This window comes from Argentina silus (genome assembly GCF_951799395.1).
Source record: "Argentina silus genome assembly, chromosome: 1".
NCBI classification, from domain to species: domain Eukaryota; kingdom Metazoa; phylum Chordata; class Actinopteri; order Argentiniformes; family Argentinidae; genus Argentina; species Argentina silus.
This window is the reverse complement of record NC_139655.1, coordinates 5,578,207-5,601,392: the sequence shown is the minus strand read 5'-3', so window position 1 is coordinate 5,601,392 and position 23,186 is coordinate 5,578,207. Positions and strand designations below refer to the sequence as shown.

Here is a 23,186-nt window from a genome sequence, read left to right as displayed (position 1 = left end):
ATAGTTACTGTTATTAAGGAGTCGTTGGTACGGTATGAAAAAGCCTCTCAGAATGTATTTTGTAGTTGTTAAGTCCTCAGCAGAACCTCCCTCCCTCTCAAAGAATTCTGTCTGTGGTTTGCACAGTGGGAGAGAGAGTCTTTGGTGTTTTCTACTCTATATTCTATTTGAGAAGGGGGCGAGTGTGGGGCAGACTTGGATATTGGGGCGCTTTATGGTATGAGGAAGAGCAGATTTGCCCACTGAGTATACGCTATAGCTATCCTGTACACAGTATATACGATCTTCCCTTTAAGTCTTTAAAAAAAAAAAAACATCCCCACCTTACAAACATAAAGGATTTAATAATACATTACCTCAGTGATTAAAGGGCTTTCCTACTTGCCCATCAGTAATCTTAAGTGGAGCATTTCTAAACCATGGGGAAACGCTTTTAAAATTGAGGAGTAAGTGCAGATTAAGACAGGGAGATTGCTCTTGCGTGTGTGATTATTGCATTCCTGTGCCGGTGCTTTTGGGTCGGGCCCTTGGATCAGACCCAGATTTGCTAATCCCTACCCTGGGTAAGACTCGTCTGAGAGGCGGGGCGGTGGTGGTGGTGGTACCCCTCTCCCATTAGCACTGTGCCATGTCCTCCAGGCCACAGATGGAATTTCTGCCTTTGTCTGGAGGGGTCAGAGAGGGTGCTTGACCTGACTGGACAGGCCATCAGTTTGGAGGGCTGGACTTGTGACCGATGTTTTTCAGCTTGAGGGACTTCAGATTGGGGCTGTCACTGCCTCACAGATCAAAGTCATAAATCAGCATGTGTTGGAGGAGTTGTGGTTCTCACTCAAGATTATGGAGTTAGAGATACTAATGCCTGGATTTCTATTAGAGTTACCTCTCTGGCATTATTTTGGTTTTAAGCATAATTCATTAAACAGATAAACTAATAGCTGTCTTCTAAATAAGTTTAGATGTACTCCAACAAGTCACAACTAATTTGAATGTCTTGTTTTTTGTCTGTCAACAGTTCACTTCCTGGTTACATCTTTCATACAAATTGTTACTCACAGCACATGCAGAGGCACTCAACTATGTGACACGTTTGCATTGCTGTCATAGCACACATTTGTCCCTTCAGCTTGGTCTCACATGTCTACCATCGTGTTGCTCAGTGCATGGAACCAGTTCGGAATACATGTTCAGCAATGCCAATAATCTCTGTTTTTCAAATTTTTATGTTTTAAGAATAGAGATTGAATTAAAGCCACCTGGCGAAAGGTTCACAAGCACTAATGTAACTGCAGATCAGTATACGCATAGACCTAATTATGTAAATAGGGTTACTGAAAGCATAACACGTGACTGTAAGTGAGTATTCCAGTAATCTACCACATTTAGGCTAAGTACAGGAAAGGGCAGATTTAGGAAAGGAGACTAATTGCCCTGCAGGAAATTGAATACGGAGCAATGTCGAGAAAAGGAAGCTCTGAGATTCACGTTCCTCAAACAAAGATTACCTCTGAAGGAGTATGAGAAACTAGGGAATGTTTTACAGAAAACATTCTGTGAAATGATAACACAAGGTTATTTCTGTGAAATGATGCACTCCATGCTAAATTAAGCAAATGATGTCCCGTGTGAAATGTGTTTTCAAAATCAGATTTGCTATTAAAAGTATGTTTGGGTTTTTGACAGCAGGATAGAGTTCATCAGTCAATAGTAATGGCAATGACAGTTTAAACATGCTGCTGGTGATTACTGTCTCCACACTCAAAAACACGTGAGTCACAGGCCACATATTAGTAATTTGTACTCTCCTGATATAGACTTGAGGAAATTGCCGTCATAATAGTGATCATATCAGAGTGATTCATGTTAAGGGTCAATAAGCATCTTCAAAGTGTAACTGGAGGCAGATTGCGGGGTGGGGCTTTATCAGAGCGTAATAATACACTGTTGTGAATCAGTGGCTTATGTTGTGATTGGTTGTGATTTAAATCCCCTCCAATTTATGACTGTATTGTCTCTGCAGTGCCTCACAATAGCTAGAGGTTCTCATTACCCCTGGCCATTCAGGAAGAGAGAGAGGGAAACCTCTCTTTGCCACGCAGACCCAATAGTCAAGCATAATATTCAGCTATGGACTGTGGAACAGTTACCGTATTCACGGTCAATGATGTGAGTCTGACACCCATTGTCTCAAGCAGCTTCTCCAGACTAGCATGCTTTAGCCAACTGGCAGTTTTGGCTGAAAATATACTTTCCCATGTTAAGAATAGCAGGAGCCCTGGGACAGATCCCTGGGGGATATCACAGCCAGCCCCAGTAAGAATGCTTTGTTATTTTAACACAGCTTTTTTTTTTTTTTTTTTAAATGCACGTCACCTTAAATGGTGATTATCAGTTGGTTGCAGTTCAAATTTAGTGTGGACGAGTGACGCACACCCACTTTTACGTTGGTCCTTTGAGAGACAGGGTCTCTGTGAAACCATTTTTCTTGGTGTTCCAAAAAACAAGCTTGCTTTTGCTGTTTGTTTTATTGTGTGGAGCAGTGGTTAAGGGTTCTAGACAGTTCTTTCATTATGATGTCTTGACAATGCAGGGATTTTTGAATTTCCTTCGAGGTCGTGACCTTGTCCAGTGGCCACTTGTGAAGGACATGTCAGTAATTGGATGGGATTTTTCCTAGTTGGGGTCACAACGGTCATTTGTGGGTCTGACTAGGCCAGGAGGTCAGTGATACACCGTGTGTAATGGGTGGTAAGAACAGAGCTTTTATTGCATTTTATCCCCATAAGGAGGTTTTGCCTGAATAAGGACGATCTCTACCTACTCTGGTAATCATAACTAAATGACAGTTATCTAATTGACTCCATTGCTATAAGGTTGCAACTGTTCAATGGTCCTATTTAACCATGGGAATGTCCTAAAACTGTTACATCAGTAGTGCAGTGCAGTAGTGCAGTGTGGTTCATGGCTTCTGTGGAGGATTGTTTTGGAGGAGTCCGATGTATCTCAAACTATTAAAGACGGTGTGTGTAGTGTTGTGCTCTGCGGAGAAGTGTGTCAGACTGTCAGTGTGGTGTTTTTGTCGTTGTGGACTCAGTGAAGTAGAATGATGGTTGTTTCGTGTGTCAGCCATTTAAGAATGAAAAACAACACCATCAGTGCATTACTCAACCATGCTGAAAAGAACAGGGCGCTGCAGGAAGCCTATTCCGCCCTGCTAAGGAACATTTAAGGTGACCTGTTAACATTACAGTGAGGAGATTCTGCAGGTTAGCATGTTTAACCCAATTTCCATAATTCATTCAAATCAGACCATGATGCATGTGTTCAGTGATGGAGTGTCAATATATTAATTTTAGATCTGACGTATAGAACAACACTGTGGAGGCTTTAGGGTTGGTGTAGAGACTCGGTATAGGTGTGACCCCCCCTGCCAGTGCTGAGAGGAAACGGTGTAGGGACTCTCCTGCCTGTGACCCAAACCTTCAGCGACACCCTCAGAGTGCAGACAGGACAGTCTGTTAGTCTAGTTTTCAGACACCCTGGTCTGTCTAGGTTCATACACTGACACAGTGTGTCCTCCTTCAGCCCCAACTCCACACGGGACTCTTGTATGTCAGCACACTATGCCAGATTGATGATGATATAAGCTCAAGTAATCCAGTTATAGATTGACTCTCAAATAGATATTCCTTGATCAAAAGTGTAAATGTGTACAGCCTGTTATCATTTTAAACGTAATTGGATCTGTTTGAAGGGGAAAATATCGCTTAATTTGACTTAATTCTCAATGTTCTCAATGTGATCTACGCTAATAAGTCAATACGCTTTGTATAATGATATTCCTTTAAAATGTTGTTTTCATGCTTTTTTTTACATTTTTGGACAGCGTGTTCGCCTTTATTCCCCAGTAAAACCTGCAACTGGGGAACCTGAGTGTATTTTTAACTGCTATATCAATATTGACCTGTACTGCATTGCCACAGGCACAGGCCCAGCTAATCATTGTGATAGGGGTGGGAAAAAAGCTCCTCTGCCTCCCCACAGCCCGGCTGGTTCTATCCCCCCTCCCATCCCCCTCTCACATACCCTACATTCCTACAGAACAAATGCTCACTTGTTGCTTTAGTGCTTTGGATCAACAGTTGCTAAATGCGGGACCCTTTCTTAAAAAAAAAAAAAAAGAATCTGAGGTGAAAACTACAAAAGTAAATATAGAATGTATTTTTTTAGGTAATTTTTCCTCCGCTCTTTGCCAATAGTGGTGCTCTGAGCCGTTGATGTCGTTTGGTGGTTTTTGGCAATAGAGTGTGTGTGTGTGTGTGTGTGTGTGTGTGTGTGTGTGTGTGTGTGTGTGTGTGTGTGTGTGTGTGTGTGTTGTGTGTGTGTGTGTGTGGGGGGGGGGGTCAAAAGGGGGTGTGATAACCTCAATAGGAGTCCATGGTGTCACTGGTATCCATATGGTTCAAGATTGTTTTCAATCACGAAAATCTAAATTTGATTGTGGATTTAAAGCCTATTCTCGGTTGTGTGGCACAATATCACAACATAACATATAGAATCTGGTCTACAGAACAAGACTTTAGTCACACATAGTTGCATTACTGTGGTCTGTGCTCATTCCAAGACTTTAATTTTCTTCTCATTAATTCTAAATCTTTCTCTGACCTCAAACCATGAGATTCAGGCTAACAGTGGGCTTCCCAATTCAGAGTGCATAAAAGATAGGCACGCAATCAATTATTCCTCTTGTACAGCGTGCTTTCAAGATTACTGTGAGATTCAAAAGTTCCATTGATCTTTAATTTGAGGAAAAATAAATTAATCCCTCCAACTCTCCACACAGGCTACATTTGATGGGAATGCCATTCAGCATTGGGGCTATGCAAGAGAGTGTGTGTGGAGGGTCTGCGCTTATACACACTGTGGGGAGCAGACAGAGTCGATGGAGGGGATTAGGACCTCCTCCTCTATCCCAAGCTGCACCACAATATGCCACAGAGTTAGGGGTCCCTCTGATCGGTTAAATGTAATTTTCGGCCCCCCATAGCAGCGTTTTTTTTAGGGGTAACGTTAGTGTGGGTGGCAGTTAGCCTTATGGGCTGGAGGATCAGAGACCAGGGTGAGTTCATGTGTTTGCTATACACAGGGAACCCCTTTAATTGGCGATGAGACGTTGGTCATTCTCACTAACTGGTGTTAAATCTTGATCTTTCCATTAACTCTCAACGTACTGTGTCTACTGTATACACTCACCGGCCACTTTATTAGGTACACCTGTTCAACTGCTCGGTAACGCAAATATCTGATCAGCTAATCACATGGCAGCAACTCAATGCATTTAGGCATGTAGACATGGTCAAGACGACCTGCTGAAGTTCAAACCGAGCATCAGAATGGGGAAGAAAGGTGATTTAAGTGACTTTGAACGTAGCATGGTTGTTGGTGCCAGACGGGCTGGTCTGAGTATTTCAGAAACTGCTGATCTACTGGGATTTTCACGCACAACCATCTCTAGGGTTTACGGAGAATGGTCCGAAAAAGAGCAGCAGTTCTCTGGGCGAAAATGCCTTGTTGATGCCAGAGGTCAGAGGAGAATGGCCAGACTGGTTCGAGATGATAGAAAGGCAACAGTAACTCAAATGACCACTCGTTACAACCAAGGTATGCAGAAGACCATCTCTGAACGCACAACACGTCGAACCTTGAAGCAGATGGGCAACAAAAGGGGGTCCAACCCAGTACTAGCAAGGTGTACCTAATAAAGTGGCCGGTGAGTGTATATTACACACGTGACACAACATCCTCCCCAATCATCTTTTGCAGTTATACATGTATAAGCCTACACATTCTCATTCATCTCATCAGAATGTTAGTTTTTTTAGTCACAGCTGCTTTTGCTTCATCAGCTGTCACAATGTTTCCATTGAAAGCATCGGAAGTGTGTAACTTGTGTGACTCACTCACCTCCCCTCAGTTAGCTTGTGTGGGTGTTTGACATTGCTTTGACATTGACTGGACTTTGTTGCCATTTACATTTACATTCATGGCATTTAGCGGACGCCTTTATCCAAAGCGACTCACAACAAATACATTTAGTAAGTTGCCATGTTGCCAATCCGTTTCAAACACTTTTTCCTCTCCCTATTTTATTTAGTCTATTTGACTCATCCCCTCATCTTGTTTAGAATACTTGAATGAATGAGTCATTTATTACTGGGTGACTTCACCTGGTATGCTGATAAGGGTGTGTTTTCCTGTACATGATTTTCACACAGTGTGAATGTGCGTTCTGATTTAATGTTTAACAGGTAGCTGTTGAGTGTTGCTCCGCAGGTGTTGTGTAACGCACAGTGAGACACTGTTGTATGTCAATGTGAGTAATTCATCCTGGCAGTTTTCCAGAAATGTTTTGGGAATTACTATTTTCTTTCTTCCCATGTGATAATCCTCAGAACAGTGGTTACTCTGTGTTCGCTAGTGAGTGACTTTTGAATATGCCTCGCTCTTTCTTCTCTGTGGTTAGGTTTTTTGATGTTTTTTGTTATTTGATGTCAATGTAATAATGTACATCATGAGAGAAAAACTTTTTTGTTTTTGTTTTGGCCCCTCCTTCAAGATACCAAAGCTTTGTGGGAAAGCGACTCTGTTGTTGGTCCTTTGAGAAAAACTAAACGCTGTTTTAGTGATTTGTGGTCGAAATCACCCCTTGTGAAATACCAACCTAAAATTAGCCCCACTCAGTCCTTCCACTGGCGGTTACAGACGTTTCAATGGCTGTAGCAGAGCTCTGTTTAGACGGCCTATCCCTCTGGGTCTGGGGTCCACTGTAAAGCATCTCAAGCTAATTCTTCACCCAAAAAGCTCCTTTTATGGCTGCTTTGAGTCAATCCGTATTTAAAGCCACTATAAATTAGGATGGCCTCCCTTGACCAAATCAAACTCCCTTTGAAGATCTAGTTGCACTCAGGTTCGGTACCATCAGAAAAAATCCCATTCTGTCCGAGCCTTTTTTCTTTTTCTTTTTTTTTTGATTTCACATATCTCGTTTGAAGCATACAGTCCACTTCACGGCTTCACGGCTAAGCAGCTTGAAGGGATTTCTTACATTAGCTTAATTGTTTTTGGGTCTTGTTTAACCCAGGTGTCATGGCCTTGCATTACTGGTTGAGGCCATGCATGAAGGGATTCTATAGATTAGCCGGCCCAGCAGGATATTGAAGTGTGGGCCAAGGTGACATATGGTCTGAGTATTTATCCCTCTACTGAGCAAAACACAGAATGATATATATAGTAAAGAGAGGAGCGGTGGTAAAATGTGTCTGCAGAAGTCTCCCCGTGCGCACGTGCTGGCTGCGGGTGGCCATTTTCTGGCCGCGCCATGCTGATTTGTAGAGTTTAATGGCCTAACCACACTCAAAGCAAAGATTTGTAGGTTGTTGTTTTCCAACTTGGAACGAGAGGGAAGTTGTGTACATCTCTCTCTCTCTCTCTCTCTCTCTCTCTCTCTCTCTCTGTCTCTCTCTCTCTCTGTCTCTCTCTCTCTCTCTCTCTCTCTGTCTCTCTCTCTCTCTGTCTCTCTCTGCTTTTACCAGTCAGTAGATTTATGGTTATGGGTGCCTGGGTGAATTTGTTCCGGGAGGGGGGATCTGAGTAAGACGGTGAGTAGCCACATAGCCCCACGCTCTGCCCCTGCCTCACAATTACACGCTGGTTAGGATTGTGTGGGCCCCAATGTGGGGCGGCACCTGTAACTAACAGTGTGGGAGAGGGATAAACATAGGCAGCTCCCCACAACCTGCTATCTCTCTATTAGTCACTAAGGGAGTGAATCATGCTAGAAGTGCTGTGAGTTGCTGACCCAACATTATGTTGTAGTAGACTGATCTGTCAACACGTCTGTTTTTTCATAGTGGGGTGTTACTGTTCACATCAACTGTTTCATGTAAGGGGGCACTGATTACACTTCAGATAAAAGGGATAGATTATTTTTTAAAGTGGCAATTGATATGACTAGCCTCTTTTGAACATTCAGTCAAGTAGATACAGTTAATTTAGTAAATTCCTAATGTTGAGCCTCTGGTTTGTTTGTTTGTTTGATTGATTATACTGAAGGCGTGATACGTGAGAACACTACCTTTCCGCTGTCAGTACAGTAGACCTCACACAGAACTGCAAACATGACTTAATCCTGTAAACACCATTGTTTTTATGCTGACAAGGTGAATTTACAGTATGTCTTGTGCCATCAACACATTGGGCTGGGTAGAGGGCCTCCTTTGTTTGAGGAATTAGAAGTTTAGACAGGATATCAACTTGGCCAAACATTTGCTCACCTGTGACCTATCACAGTACTATGGTAGAGGGGGTGGGAACATGGGAGATACTCCCCTTTTAGCATTTCAAAATTAATTGAATTGACTGCTTTTTAATTACAGTGTAAATTGTTGCCATGTCCAGTATAACATTTACCCAACCACACAAACCAATACTACATATTTGACCATACACGGGAGGCTGATGAAGGACTGGCTCATTGACCCCATTCAAGTAGCCAGTTAACCCATATGACCCCCTGTCTTCCATCTTGGATTAAGGATTTGAAATCAAGATGGCAAATTTATCCTGTAGATTAGATTAAGAAGACCTTCGGATCTGCCTCCCCCAAGTCCTTTGCTGGATTAAAGCTGTCTAGTAATAGGCAAAATTAATGTGACATCCCGCACTCTTTACCAACATGCATGGCGGTAAGGGCTAATCTTTGCCTTAATTCTAAATACACACCAGTATGTGGAGCCTTATGACCATACCACTGAGTGGATGAGCATCGAGCATTAGTCCTAAACCCAGTTAGTCGTTACTTCAGAACTGTAGGATGTACTGTGTGTCTGAATCTATCTTATTAATTGGCCTTGTTTTAGCTTTTAGGGCTTGAACTCTTGGGGCACGCTTGCATGTGTCGAGAGAGGGCTCATGCTGTGCAGACCTCGTAACTCGTTATCGTCAAGGAGACCTGAAGGGAGAGACTGGTGGGATAACTATCCACTGTCTTTGCCCATCGTCCTCAATTATGCTAAAGCACTCAGTAGCCCAGAAACGTGAAAGATGTCGAGGTAAACAAAACGTGAACAGACTGAGCGTGAAGCGTGTCCAGAACCATACAGCGTCCAACCTCCCGGGGGACGCAAACGAGGTCTTTGGGTTTGGGTGCATAAAGGAGGGGGGGGGGCACATAAGAGAGCAAAACCGCCAAAAGAGTAGGGCCCATGTTTTAACAATACAAGCATCTCCCTTCTGAACCTTCAACTCGGAGGGAACAATACCTCCGTGGAGCAAATATAAAGTGTGTTCCTTGGACCCCATTGTTGTGACAGAATCTATTTAGCGCAGGGAGCCCCAAATCTCCATAATTCATAACAGGGCTGTGAATAGAGAGACTGGGCCTCTTTGGCATGAAGATGTTCCAGAGGCCCAATAGTGAGGCTGACACATGTTCTAATCATCATCCAACCTCACAGGCAAAGGAGGACCTCAACAGAATAGCCAACAGAACTAACACGTTAGCATTGACAATGTCTGATCCAATGATTCACCCTACAGTGGTGACATTGAACGGACCGGGGTGAAGCGGTGCTTTGAAGCCGCTCAACGCCCTTGTTGCTTCAAGAGGAATTACAGAAGTGGGTGTCCTTTATCTCCCAAATCAAAGATTCCATTGAAACGTTAATTAGATTTCCTCATAATACGATTATTTTATTCAAGGATAATGTGGCTTTCAAGTGCAGAGAGCAAATTAGTTCATCTCCAGGTCCTGCCCAAGTTTAGGGATGTCTCTCTGTCCAGAAAACAGAATGATATCTCTGGCCTCAGACTCTGTTGTTCAAAACATCTCACTCACGGTGCCTGCCGCGTACTACAGCAGCCATAGTGTTACAGTATGAGGCTAATCGTGTTGGAGGGGCTCAGGAAAAAGTAAACCGTCCAAACCGCCCAGCATCCAGTCGCCATTCCTTCAGGATTAGGATGCTAGTGAAGCTAAACAAAGTCCTCTTGTCCTCAGTGCTGCGTTCGCCTCCATTCTCCCTGTGACAGGTGTGCTGAAGGGGCCTGTTCATTGAAGGTTCCATTCTTGGCCCTGTAAAGCCGCCCAGCTCCCTGGCTTGCAGAGTTACCCTGGCCATGCTAAACAGTGCAGCAATCTGCAGTCTCGCCAGGCTAATGCCTTCACATTTTGGCCGCCAGCAAGTGGTTGCACTGTGGGGGGATTTTCAGTCTGTCTTAAAGAAAGCATAGTTGGAATGCCAGCCTTCAGAGCTCGGCACAAACAGGAGGGGTGTGTGGGGGGGTTCAGGAGAGAAAGGTTGCCTGTCTTCCCTCAATGTGACAGACAGCTCAGAGCAGAAATGAATGGGGAAAAGCAAATTCTTGACTCCACGCTAAGCATCTCATTGATATGCAAAGGACCAGAGAGGAATATCCTAGGGTAAACATGGTTGTTGGCTGGAAAAGGAGATTTGGGAATATTTCATGAGAATTCTCCCTTGGGAGTTGCAGAGTATTGTGTTTTAGTGTCCAGATAGCTTTAATCAGGAGCCAATGAATCGTTAACTCGGGTTTTGATTTCATAATGTGTTTTATTTATTTCCTAACACACTAAAGAAAAGTATCACTTGATATACATGCAATCCTACCTCTGATATATGAGTTTCAGGTGGAAAAGAGGACCACCATATTGCTTTCACCTATCCACTTTGATCAGATCTGTGAACACTGAAAAGGTAGGGAAAGGGATATGGGCTGCAATGGAACCGGCCCAATGGGTTTTACAAGCAGTTTGTTTTGGTAGGCTCAATGTGCACTTCAGGGTTGCTAAACAACATCATTATCTCTATCACAGTCCTGACATTCGATTTGATGATTAACATTGTTTATGATATTTGACAGAGATCATGTCAGCCTGACATCTACTGTATGCCTACGACAATGTTTTTTCAGAAATCATAATCCTGTCACTTTCCGTCAGATCATACCAAACATTCCCTGTCAACCAAACCAAATGTCAATGACCTCAAATTCCCAGCCCTTCATTGAGGAGACCATTTTTACATATATTTAGTTTTGTCTCATGCCAATGGCTAACCTGGTGGCAGTGGCGGTGCCTGCCTGCAGAGTGGGAGTATAATAGAGACCCCCACCTAGGCGGAAGGTGCTGTGTGTATGGCTAGAGGCTCTTTTAAACGCTGGGCCTTTGTGTGTGCAGTCATGGGAAAGACTGCTTCAAAGGTGGAGCAGCAGGGGATGCCTTGGCAGAGCAGAGAAGTCTGGGAAGGCAAAGGTCCCCCCACTTTTCCAGTGGTGTGTAATCTCCTAATCCTTAGAGTGGACTGCTGGTGGTCCGACGCAGGGGTGGACCATGGCCAGTGGCCACAGGAAGTGTTCGGGACGGGGGGGGACGGGGGGGACGGGCTGCACAATGTACTTTGGAGCGCGCTGCACAATGTACCTTGGAGCGCGCTGCACAATGTACCTTGGAGCGCGCTGCACAATGTACCTTGCTTTCAAATCACGTGGGAAGCTTTTAGCTATGTGCTGAAATGCAGTGGCTGTGTGGCGGCATACAGTAGGGTGGTGATGGTGGTGATGGTGGTGAGGGGCTGTGTCAGGGCTGACATGGAAAAATTGTATTTACATTTTATTTGATGAGAATCCTCAACCTACGTGGCTGTAGTAGCCTCTTTAAACTATCAGCGTAGGACTGTTCTCCCTCAGCTTGAAAGGAATGCACCTTTTTCTATTAAACAGTGATCATACTGAAGTCCTAACTGGTTATCTGAGGGAGGAGTCATTGGAATGCCCAGCTGGAAGTCGACTCAATGGGACACTTTGAGACAGTGGCTGATTGACGTTAGTCATGGCTAACCGGGCCAGTGCCATATTTAACCCGGGCCCTATGAGCTCCTTGTATTTGACCGGGCCCCCTCGGACTCAGTTGTGACATGTTTAGTGATTTCACACTTGCTTTGTGCCATTAAGCCCCCTCTGTCCTCTCAAATGTTTTGAAGCATAAATAATACATCGCTCCCATGATTTTTAATGCATGACTAAACATAGCTAGGGTCACAGGGAAAGGAATGTTGCCAAGTCATATTGTATCAGAGGCAATTAGAAGTTAGTTACATGATTTAAGAGGATCATGACATCTGTGCTTAGGATCATAAACATTTTGAAATATTTTTCCACACAGATTGTATTGTCACAATCCTTGTGAAATGTATATTTGATAATGGAGAATAAATCAGCCAGTATTTTCAGCTAAAATAGCTTTGGATAAGAGAATGCAACGTTTTACATATAAAAGGATATTTTAGAATATTTTCAAGAGCAAGAGCCCCTGCTTTCTCTGAAGTTGCTATTTTAGTTGCGTCATTCTCAAAAGGAGGAATCTGGGATATCAGCCGCATGGCTGATCCATATGGAGGCTTCCTCAGGCCTTTATAGGGACGTGACCTCGGCTGATGCAAGACCCTAACTCATCAGATGCCCTTACTCAGTGTTCGAGGGCTTTGAATGTTTTCGTATTGAGGTGTCATCTCGATGGTGAATGATCTGACAAAGTTTTTATTATGGACCACCCCCCCTTTCCCCAACCACACCGACCCCTCACTCCCGCCCCACTTCCTAACAAGAGGCACAGCCAGGCTGGAATGCTGGGTTTCCATGACGCTAACTGAGTTAAAATGTGGCAATGTGCTGCTGCCTGGCAGTCTCTGGTTCCTGATCTCCACTTCATCAGCAGTGGAGCCTTATCCCCCATTGCCTTAGCCACTATTCCCAGCCTTTCCCGGGAATGCCTCTGTTCTTCTCTCATACCCCAGGCTATTTGGTGCACGGGCAAGTTTGGGACAAAACCCCCAGGCAGGGTAGGACTACTACCAAACAACCCCCAGGCCCCCCCCACCCCCCTTCCTCCTGTGAAAAGTGATTTATTGTTCCATAAATGCTTCATGTGGCCGGCCCACAAGGGGACAGGGCCCACTGTTTGCTAGTGGCCTCTGGGACAAAGAAAACGTTTCCCCACTCAAACAGGCCTTTTTGACAAATTCCCCTTTTTCCTGGTGTCTAAAGATATTCTTCCCGGCAGCGTATAGGTTGTTACCAGCACTCAAATGGGGTTTAGTCACCAGCTTATAGGTTTGCTCAGTGAAACATCTCTTCCCGCCACTCAATTTTTCCTGGTGAAACTGTGCTTCAGGTCTATTGTGAAGTCTGGGGTCCTTCACTGGTGAGAAGCGTGTTTATCAGTTTATCAGTCTCTGGTGGGAACCAACCCTCTCCCTATTATACTCATCTCAAACAGGGAGTCGCAGGGTTAAACCACCAGCCTCTGTACATTATCCTGTGTCCTGCTGGGCCAGTGGACGCACCTTAATGTCTTGCTAATTAGCTGCATTTAAGATGGCCTAAATGGCTGCCCCTGAAGCTTGGGGAGGGAAGAACCTCTGTCTCGTGGGCTTTCAGGATTCAGTTCCTATACTTCAAGCTCCTAGCTTGTCCCCTGGATTCACAATTCTGTTACTGTGTGAATGGGCTGTATATGTGGGGACGGTTTAGGCCATTGTGAGAGTGTTGTTGTCATTCAAAGTATTATGTCTTTATAAAGGGGTCTAATCTGACCTGGACCAATTAAGAGCTCTAGGTTCAGGCTGGCTGGCTGTAAACTTTGACCCACCTGATCATTGTACTCTGAGGTTCCTCACACATGCTTGTAAAAAGACTCGGGGTGTCTGTGGAGCAAAGGACCTGCATGGGGAGAGCAGTATTGTAGTCATTGTGATGTGTCATTGTGTACTATGTTGTTGTTACATAAAGAAACATTAAGTCATAAAAACTGGTCATAAAAGCGGTTACAATGTTCTATAGTTTGCTCATGCATTTACATATGTGTTTTGTCAAAGTCTATTTTCAACAGTGGTTTTGTTGTTGGCTGGTGCACATACACACAGTTGTGGTGATGGTGTTGATCTGTCTGCCCCTCTCTCCTGGAGTTCCCCTGCACTGCTAAACGTCTGGCCTGTCCTGCACTGTTAGTCTGTTGAGTTTGTTACACAGTGCCTGGCTCAATCGGTGCGTGTGTGTGTGTGTGTGTGTGTGTGTGTGTGTGTGTGTGTGAGAGAGAGAATGAGAGAGAGAGAGAGAGAGAGAGAGAGAGAATGTGTATAAATGTTAGTGTGTGTGTGTGTGCGTGCGTGCGTGCGTGCATGTGTGTTTCCATGGGAGAGATAGGATGTTCATACTGGGGTGTGCAGCTGCACTCTGCTGAATGTGCTCCTCCAAGGGGAACACCCCAGCAGGACAGTGTGTGTGTGTGTGTGTGAGAGAGAGAGAGAGAGAGAGAGAGAGAGAGAGAGAGAAAGACAGAGGAAGATAACTTTTCATTACGTTTCATATTATCCTGCAGAGAATCAATTATGCAGATCTAAAGTATTACAAGAACACACAGATACACATTTCAATCACATGTTTAGGGAGTCCACCTAAAGTGATGGGTAGTAAGTCTCAGTATGGGGCATCATGGATCCAGAAGCACACATCTGGCCCTCGTCCTGCCACGCGGGGAGCTGGAGGCTAAAACAAAAGAAAGAATCTGTCAGAAAGCACCAGGTTCTCCATACAGGAAGTGGCTATGCGTGACAGACATATGATGAAGATGGATGGAGACGGTTGCCATGGCGCTGAGTAGGGCTGCCGAGGTCCTGTAGTGAGGATGTTGGCAGAGCAGAGGCTGCTGGGAAATGTATGGTATGATGCAGTTTGATACAGTCAGTTAGGAAAAGCTTCTGTTGATGTCCTGTGGTGTTGTCGTGTAAATACTGTGATAACTTTGGTCCGTTTGAACCTTTCTAGGGGGGCACAGCTGATTGATGACCACCTGTTGGTCAAGAAGCACATTGACCTGTTACTTGTTGAGTTGTTGTGAATGTTGTTGTTACTTATTTCCCTATTTTCCCGGTACTTGTTGTGTTTTTCCATAAGAAGCTTGTTTACCTTGGTTCATACGACAGGCTCACTGGTTGGGCTGGTGCTTGTTGACATGTTGTGACTGTTAGTTGATATGAAGCGGTCACCTACTGGTCAGCTGGCTGGATTTCCTGGTCAGAGTGCAGCTGGTATTGTCATGGCAGCCACATCCACCCAGCGACATTAGTTCCACCGCCGGCCCTTTTTGTCCCACTCCAAAAAAGAGGGGGAACGAATAAAAGAAAAAACGGGAGACGGCTAAAGTCTCCCTGATCCCCTTTTCCATACGGCGGGTAATCCAGGGACGACCGTCAGCACAAATGTGGCTTTGACCGCCTGTGTGTGTTTGTGTGTGTGTGTGTGTGTGTGTGTGTGTGTGTGTGTGTGTGTGTGTGTATGTGTGTGTGTGTGTGTATGTGTATGTGTGTGTGTGTGTGTGTGTGTGTGTGTGTGTGTGTGTGTGTGTGTGTGTGTGTGTGTGTGTGTGTGTGTGTGTGTGTGTGTGTGTGTGTGTGTGTGTGAGAGAGAGATGTACTGTATGAGAGAGAGACTGTGTGTATGTGTTTATGTGAGTGCATGTGTGTGCGTGTGTGTGTGTGTGTGTGTGTGTGCGTGCGTTTGTGTGTGTGTGTGTGTGAGTGTGAGTATGACTTTGAGTGTGTGTGTGTGTGTGTGTGTGTGTGTGTGTGTGTGTGTGTGTGTGTGTGTGTGTGTGTGTGTGTGTGTGTGTGTGTGTGTGTGCGTGCGTGTGTGTGTGTGTCTGTTGACTCTGACCCTCCCTGTGGCCCTCAGTTTCACCACCAGGCTCTGGGAAAACCAGTCATCCCCTGGCTATGTCAGAGCTGTGTCACACTTCCCTGCGGTGGTCAATAAAATGATTCAGGCCAGGGGATTATAAAAGCATCTGGAGAGAGTTTGTTATCTCTCACCCCCCATTTAACTTACTACTCATGACCTCACTCTCTAACTATGCCAAGTGCCCATTAGCACAATGAGTGAACTATTCAGTAGTGAATAGTTATTTCTCTCTGATTGAATGCTGTAGTGGAGTGACTCAGAGTTAGCAACGGTCAATTCCGCATACCTTAGATCCCATGCAGGATATCTGTCTGGCTAACCACTAATTACAGAGAGACCACTACAGGGCCTGTTTGTTTATACGTTAGTGGTCAGGTACATAGTCTCAACTCTCGGTGTAGTTTGCTAAGGCGGTACGATCATAAAGGTGTCTCTACTTTATGGTCCACCGGCTGACCTCATAACTACTATGTAGTCAGAAAGGCACGGAGTGACTGGTGAGAGAGAGAATGTTGATGACTGGTCTCTCTTGGTTGCTCTGCAAAACCCATACAAGACCACCTGTGTGAGTCAGCAGCGAGGAAAGCATGAATGAACTCCTTAGCCTATAGGATGGCAAGGACTATTTAGGTGCCATCTTGAACACAGGTAGAATAAACAGCATTTAAGGCCAGCTACTTGGATACCGACTAAGCCTACTCTTGGACTGAGACGCACACATGGAGTAGTCTGTTTCTGAAAAAACTTTTGTATGTACATGTTTGCCATGTACTGTATACAGACAGCCAAAGTTGTGCTACAGGTAGCAAACTGTCTTTCATTAATGAATGTTTTATATCTGTGCTCTTTGCCTTCCAGAGCACCAGGACTGTCTGCATCAGGTGGTCCATGAGCGTCTGGGGGAGCTGTTGCGTGTGTTAAAGGCTGTCATCGGCAAACACCAGACACTCAACTCTGTGGACATCCTCAGTGCCGCAGGAACCGTCATCGCCAAGGTCAAAGGTGAGCATCTGACGACCGACACTCCCTGACACACTCTGCCTCCCTAGTCTGTCCTCCCTCACTTTCCTCTCGTCTGTTTTCTGTCTTTTCCCTTCTCATGCTCTCTCTCTCTCTCTCTCTCTCTCTCTCTCTCTCTCTAACTCATTCTCTTTCGCACGTTGAGGAGTTCTGATATTAATACAGGCAAGAGTTTACTCAATAACAGGGTGTAGTGTAACATTATCTTTGACAGAAAACTCCATAGCCATAAATCTCACAACATAATTTGGAGTGTGTGCATAGCACGAGTTCAAAACCCCCTATTTTTTCAATTGAAAACTGTTTCATTTGATATCTGTATTCTCATTCCACCCAGACAGTGGTTGGAGGTGCAGGGGTAGGGGGGAGAGAGGAGTGTGTGAGGGAAGTCTTTGTGCTTTGTGTGCCGTCCTGAGGGAGCAGAACAGAGGAATCCCATTGCGCTGAGAGATTATGATCTGGCATGGAGAGCAATTCTTCACTTGGCCAGCGCACAAGAATCTCAGAGTATACCTCGTCTCAATTTGCATTGCAAAGCGGCCCCCGCTTTAGCTGCATAGTTTTGGCAAAGCTCTCGGTTAATGAAGAACGGTGACACCATGACCTGAACAAAGGGTGGGAGGGGTTGTTTGTGTGTGTGTGGGTGTGTGCATGCGTGCGTGTGTATTTGTCAATACGTTGATTCTACTATATGACAAAGTGATTGAACCAACATCCATCCCAATCCTTGGTTGAAGACTTGGTGCTTGTCTCATAGGCTGAAGCAATGCTATTGTACAGTGACAGGACCGAGTTTGCGTTAGCAGTGGATGATGCTATCGATCTGTATGTTTTACTGTGACAGTTGGACAGATTTCAGATACAATCCCATGAAGTGGCTAGCCATGTGGCATTACTGAATGGGTCTGCTCGTTTCCCAGACTGTAGGCTTTCTCTTGGGAACAGTTTAATATTAACAGTACTCTGTGTATCTAGGAACAGAGTTCTATCACTTCTATAAAAGATTCAGAATTAATTACCTCTGTGCCTTGTAGAGTGTCCTTGTCCTCTATCATCTTTAGCTGCCATGGGCTGAATATATAAGCCAGTCCTCTCCTGTTAAAAAAAGCATGTTCCTATTTGATTCCAAATAGTACACCTTATTATAACATTATTTTTGCCACTAGGGGGCCAGATCTGTCGCTTCTTGAGACCACCTTACAATGACTAAGCCTAATAGGCTGCACACACACAGACATCCTTCTTTCTGAAAGGGAGCACATACACCCTCACACACACACACACACACACACACACACACACACACACACACACACACACACACACACACACATACACACACACACACCTGGGCTTTTCCTATGTAATGTGAGACTGAAATAATCAATTCAGGTAGGCAGATTAAAATAGGAGAACGTTGAATATCCGGACGGCTGGCCTGGGGGGGGCCTGGGGAGGAGATAACAGGGCGTCTGTGTGCGTCTGCCTGCCTGCCTGCCGGCTCAGTGGATTTGGAACAGGTCTTAGGCGCTCATGCCTGGCCTAATTCATACTCTCACAGTGGGGCTATGACTTTCACAGTGCTGACCTCTGTCCAGAGAGAAGAGCAGCACAACAGGAGATGCAGAGAGAGAGAGAGAGAGAGAGAGAGAGATAGACAGACAGAGCAGAGACAGACAAATGTACAGAGGTGCAGAGGAGGTGCACAGTAGAGTTCTGGTAGGAACTCCACCTCAGAACTCTGCAGTCCCATGGGAAATAATGTGATGGAATTACTTGTCTCTATTTCTATGTCCTGAGTCATTCCTGAGAGGACTGTAGAGTGTCGACATTAAACAGTGCTTCTGTTTGTGTTGTTTTTGAGGACACTGGGTGCCGTGTTCCAAAGCCAGGGCTGTGAGGTGTTGGGTTGCAGAGGTAATTGAAGGCCTGGTGTCTCTGTGGTGCCTGGCACTGCCAGAGGAATCTGAATGTTTGTTGACCATCGCCCTGGCCTTGACCCAGTGTGCCTGGCGCCCACTCTGACCCACTGCTGGATGATTTAAGCCTCTGGATGATTGACAGGGAGATCACACAATAAAAGGTTGCAGTGCGGATTAATGAACTGCTTAGGGGGCGGGTCCTTTAATCAGGAAGTTGCTTGTTTCTCCTGTCTATCTCAAGCCAGATATCCTTTATGGAGATATAAAGAGGCCTCTTTGGATAAGGATATTTTCTGCAATGACTAAAGGGAGAAGTGTTATATCACCCAACTGGCAAGTGTAGCCGAAAAGGGCACTGAAATGGCACGTACTAGTTGTGTGTTGTTCATCTTTAAGCCATCCCAGCAAAGCCAACATGTAATGAATGAAAGTGTTGTATTTTCTCCCTCTACATCTGTCCTGTCAGGTAATGTTTTGGGGTTTACTGAGGCGTTCATATGTTTGACCCCCTGGCCTAACTCCTGTGTCCAGCCCTAAGCCATGTTTGCCTCTCCATCAATATCTGTTTTGTCAGCCAGCTTTTCCCCGGGCTAAAAGGTGGAATTGATTAGTGTTCAGGAGTGTTGTGCTTTCCCAGCAAAAACAATGCCATTTTTGCCTGATGATGTAACTTCCACGTTGGGACTGTGGTCGGGCCCGAGCGAGCGCTGGCATTGTGTTCTAGTGAGCTTCAGGATGTCCTGTGGGGGGGGGTGGGGGGTTTGGGAGGGGGGAGGGGGGTGGGAGGAGAGGAGAGGAGAGGAGAGGAGAGGAGGGGACGTTAGGGCCAGAGAGACGCAGCGCCCTAGGCGGAGGTAGCTAGCCAGCCTCAGAGACACTTTGGACCCGGACCACCTCAAACCTTGATTCCTAGCGTACTTCGTCTCTTAGACGGTCCCACAACGTCATAAACAATACTTTTGGAACATATGGAATCAGCTTGAACCCCTTGTTGGAGTTTCTCCACCCCTCTCCCGAAAGAAGAACATTCATTGGGCATCCAAAAGGAGGTAAAGGAGGGGATTTCTATTGCCATTTTATGTGTGGCAGAATAACTGTTACAACATCAAACTGACTGTAGATCAGTTTGACCAAGAAGGGCAGGTCTCTATGATGTCCAGTGAAGCACCAATGACCTGACCAAGAAGGGAGGCTGGATAGCTATCCGAGGGGAGGAGGAAGCCTGAAGAACTGCTTGGGTAGAGAGAGTTTGTGGCTAAGACGGTGGCAGTACAATACGACCCGCAGACCACACCATCACACAGGCTGGATGCTAGAGGTTTTACCCACTGGATGGGAAGCGTTGTTGTGGGTAAGTGGTGGCTGGTGCTGGTGTGTGTGTGTGTGTGTGTGTGTGTGTGTGTGTGTGTGTGTGTGTGTGTGTGTGTGTGTGTGTGTGTGTGTGTGTGTGTGTGTGTGTGTGTGTGTGTGTGTGTGTGTGTGTGTGTGTGTGTGTGTGTGTGTGTGTGTGTGTGTGTGTTGCTGGAAAGTTCCTCTTGTGGCATCGAGACAGGAAGCCTTTGCTGAGGCACTCTGTGAGAGTGTAGAGCTGGGTCTGTCTTTCTTTGGGTCTCCAGGTTCCCGTCTAGCTCACTTACCTATTTCCTGTATGACAGGGTGGATTTTAGAACGGAAATCGATTCTTTAGCCATCCCAAAAAAATGGATGTTCATACAGAAAGCTCTGGAAATGTATGGCTGAACCAAGCGGCTACATCTCCTTGGATCTCAAGGATGGCTTTATATGAACTAGGGATCTCAGGTGAAGAAAGGCCACTTTCTTCACCCAAGGAACTTTGTGGTAAGAAGTAGTGCTTCAGAGCTTGTGGTTGTGTGTCTTGGAATGGTGGTGTGATGTCTAGAAACCGCCATTGTTCTGTCCAGAGGAAGCAGTGAGACTGCGAGTTGGGAGCAGAGGGACGGGGAATGGCGTCACTGGCTTGGTGGCATTGCCTGAGCTGAGTGGAGCGCTCCTCAGCCACTTTCTGCTGGTTTATTTTCTCTGCTCCCAGTAGGACAGGAAGTTTATTGTGGAGACTGATTATAGCCTATTTACATCAGTGTTTTCCCCCTTTCCTTCTTCAGCCATGGCTGTGTTTAGACCCAAAGCAGGAAATCATTGCCTCTCCAGATTACAGTGCAAATCTGTACACTCTCGGTCCTTGCCTAACCTTTCTGATGGTATATGATGTGGACTGATATGATAAGATACATTTTTCATGACTCTGTGCTCCCTCACATACCAACACCCATATAGAAACATTGATGATGACTTCTGTCATGTTCATGTTAGAGTAAGTTCTGGTTAACTTGAAGAGGACAGTAGTACACGGCAAGATGCTCTCTTTATGTGTCACAGTTATTTGGTTTGACATTAACGCCTGGTTTTATCACTTTTGACAGGTGTAAACTTCAAGGAAGTGAACGAAGAGAATAAACAGAACCTTTTCAGTGAGATCTACACGTCTATTGACACATTGGCATTCACATTTGGCAATGTGTAAGTATAACTGATTATACTCATTGTTCTAATGTGTTTTTATATGTAATGTGTGCCACTCCACCACTGAAATTATAACTAATGAAATGTGGTTAGTGAAGATGAACCAGTCAGTCCTCATTCCACTATAATAACACTATAATTGACACTACATAACACTACATTTCGATGCAATTAAATTGCAATTACTAATTGTCTGTGGAACAACATGTTGTTATGTCATTGCAATAAATAATTACAGTTACTACATACAGTAACAGGTCAACTTAAAGTGTGATAAAGTTGCCTACAATCATTCATCTAGGATCAGCCTTAAACAACATAACTGACCCTAGACCAGCTTTTTAGGGCAACTAAACCCTAAACTGTATATGTCCTTCATTGTTGTTCTGCCTGTGTTCCCCTTTCAGAGTGTCTGACTTCCTTATGGGAGATGTAGAGAACGGATCAGCCTTGGGGCTCCCCCTAACTAGGAGAAGCAGGGTAAGACAGACAGGCTGCCACACACTCACTTCCTTTCACCCCTGGCTGTATGTGTACTTGCAGTACAGACAGGTGATTCATTGTCTGAAGATGCCCTGAGGATGTGCACTGCTTAGAATTAGAACTCATAGAACTAGAACTCTGTGCCCTGATGCTCCGTGTTGGGTAGCGAGAGGTCAAAGGGTGCAGGGGTTTGAGGAAACGCAGTACCACTGCATGTTGGGAGTTAAAAGAGAAACTCTTCCTGTTTTGAGTGTACTCCTGAAATATCCTCCAGTGATGAATTATGGGATGTTGATTCGCTCTGTTGTTTCATACTGTGGCCTTTATACCTCAACCATGAAGAGAAGGGAGCATGCTTAAGGGTTCAGCCTTACTGGGCCCTGTTGTGTCCTGTGTTAACCATAGGCAGTCTGTCGTAGACTAACCTGTTCTTTGTCCCTTACCGTGGAACTGTTCTCTCTGTCCCCCAGTCTTCTGAGAACCTCTCTGTGGAATCTGGAGGATCCGGTCCAGAGAAAGATGATCCTCCAGGTAAGATTGAACCACCTCAACAGCCCGCTACTGTATACCATCTGTTTAACAAATGCTAGCTGCTTAGCATTTTACTATTCAGGACTGCCTGACCCTCCCTTATAAAACCACAACACAAACTAGGAAACCATTTCTAGACAAATGGTGTTTGCCTCTATCAAGGTTTTGTACGACAGTGTTGAAATGCTTTATGTCAGTGGGGATTTATAGTGGGGTGGTAGGACAGCAAGGGCTCTCTAAGGTAGTGAACTATAGATCCACTAAAGTCACAGTGACCTGTCATCTCAGTCATAATGATACATATAGGGGGCAATCCCTGTCCAAGCTACTTAGCATTACAGCCTATTAACACATGTCCGCCGTTAAGGTCAGAGTAGGCTTTACTCTCTGACACACATACACACACAGACAGACAGACACACGCACGCACACACGCACACACACACATGCACAGACAGACGGACAGACAGACAAACAGACAGACACGCGCATACACACACACAGGTAAATGTACACATCAGTCAGCCAGGACCGTGTTGGGCGAGGGGTCGGCAGCCATGCTCAAGCCCCACTTCTTCACAATCTCGTGCTGTGTTTCCATGGTGATCACAGGGCCGTCGGTGCCGGCACGGGCGGAGGAGGTGGACGGGGCGCTTCAGCGGAGCGACAGCGGAGTGGAGTCGGCGCTGCACTACGCCAAGGCCTGGTCCAAGTACACCAAGGAGCTGCTGAGCTGGGTGGACAAACGCCTCAGCATGGGTGAGTCAGTCTGCAGTCCACCCCCCCCTCCTCCTCTGACACACACACACACACACACACGGGCTTAAGTCTGACATATGGGGGGCACTGTGTGCTGTGTCACTGTCAGGGTCCTTC

General features: G+C 45.4%; 1 protein-coding gene across 1 annotated transcript in view; it reads left to right on the top strand.

Annotated features, from left to right (window-relative positions):
* arhgap29a (Rho GTPase activating protein 29a) overlaps positions 1 to 23,186 on the top strand; it is a 39,588-nt gene that overhangs the window by 2,367 nt on the left and 14,035 nt on the right. Inside the window, exons 3-7 of the mRNA XM_083681019.1 lie at positions 16,672 to 16,815; positions 21,197 to 21,293; positions 21,704 to 21,776; positions 22,250 to 22,310; positions 22,923 to 23,069. Coding sequence (XP_083537145.1) covers positions 16,672 to 16,815; positions 21,197 to 21,293; positions 21,704 to 21,776; positions 22,250 to 22,310; positions 22,923 to 23,069 — 522 coding nt within the window. The remainder of the gene's footprint in view (positions 1 to 16,671; positions 16,816 to 21,196; positions 21,294 to 21,703; positions 21,777 to 22,249; positions 22,311 to 22,922; positions 23,070 to 23,186) is intronic.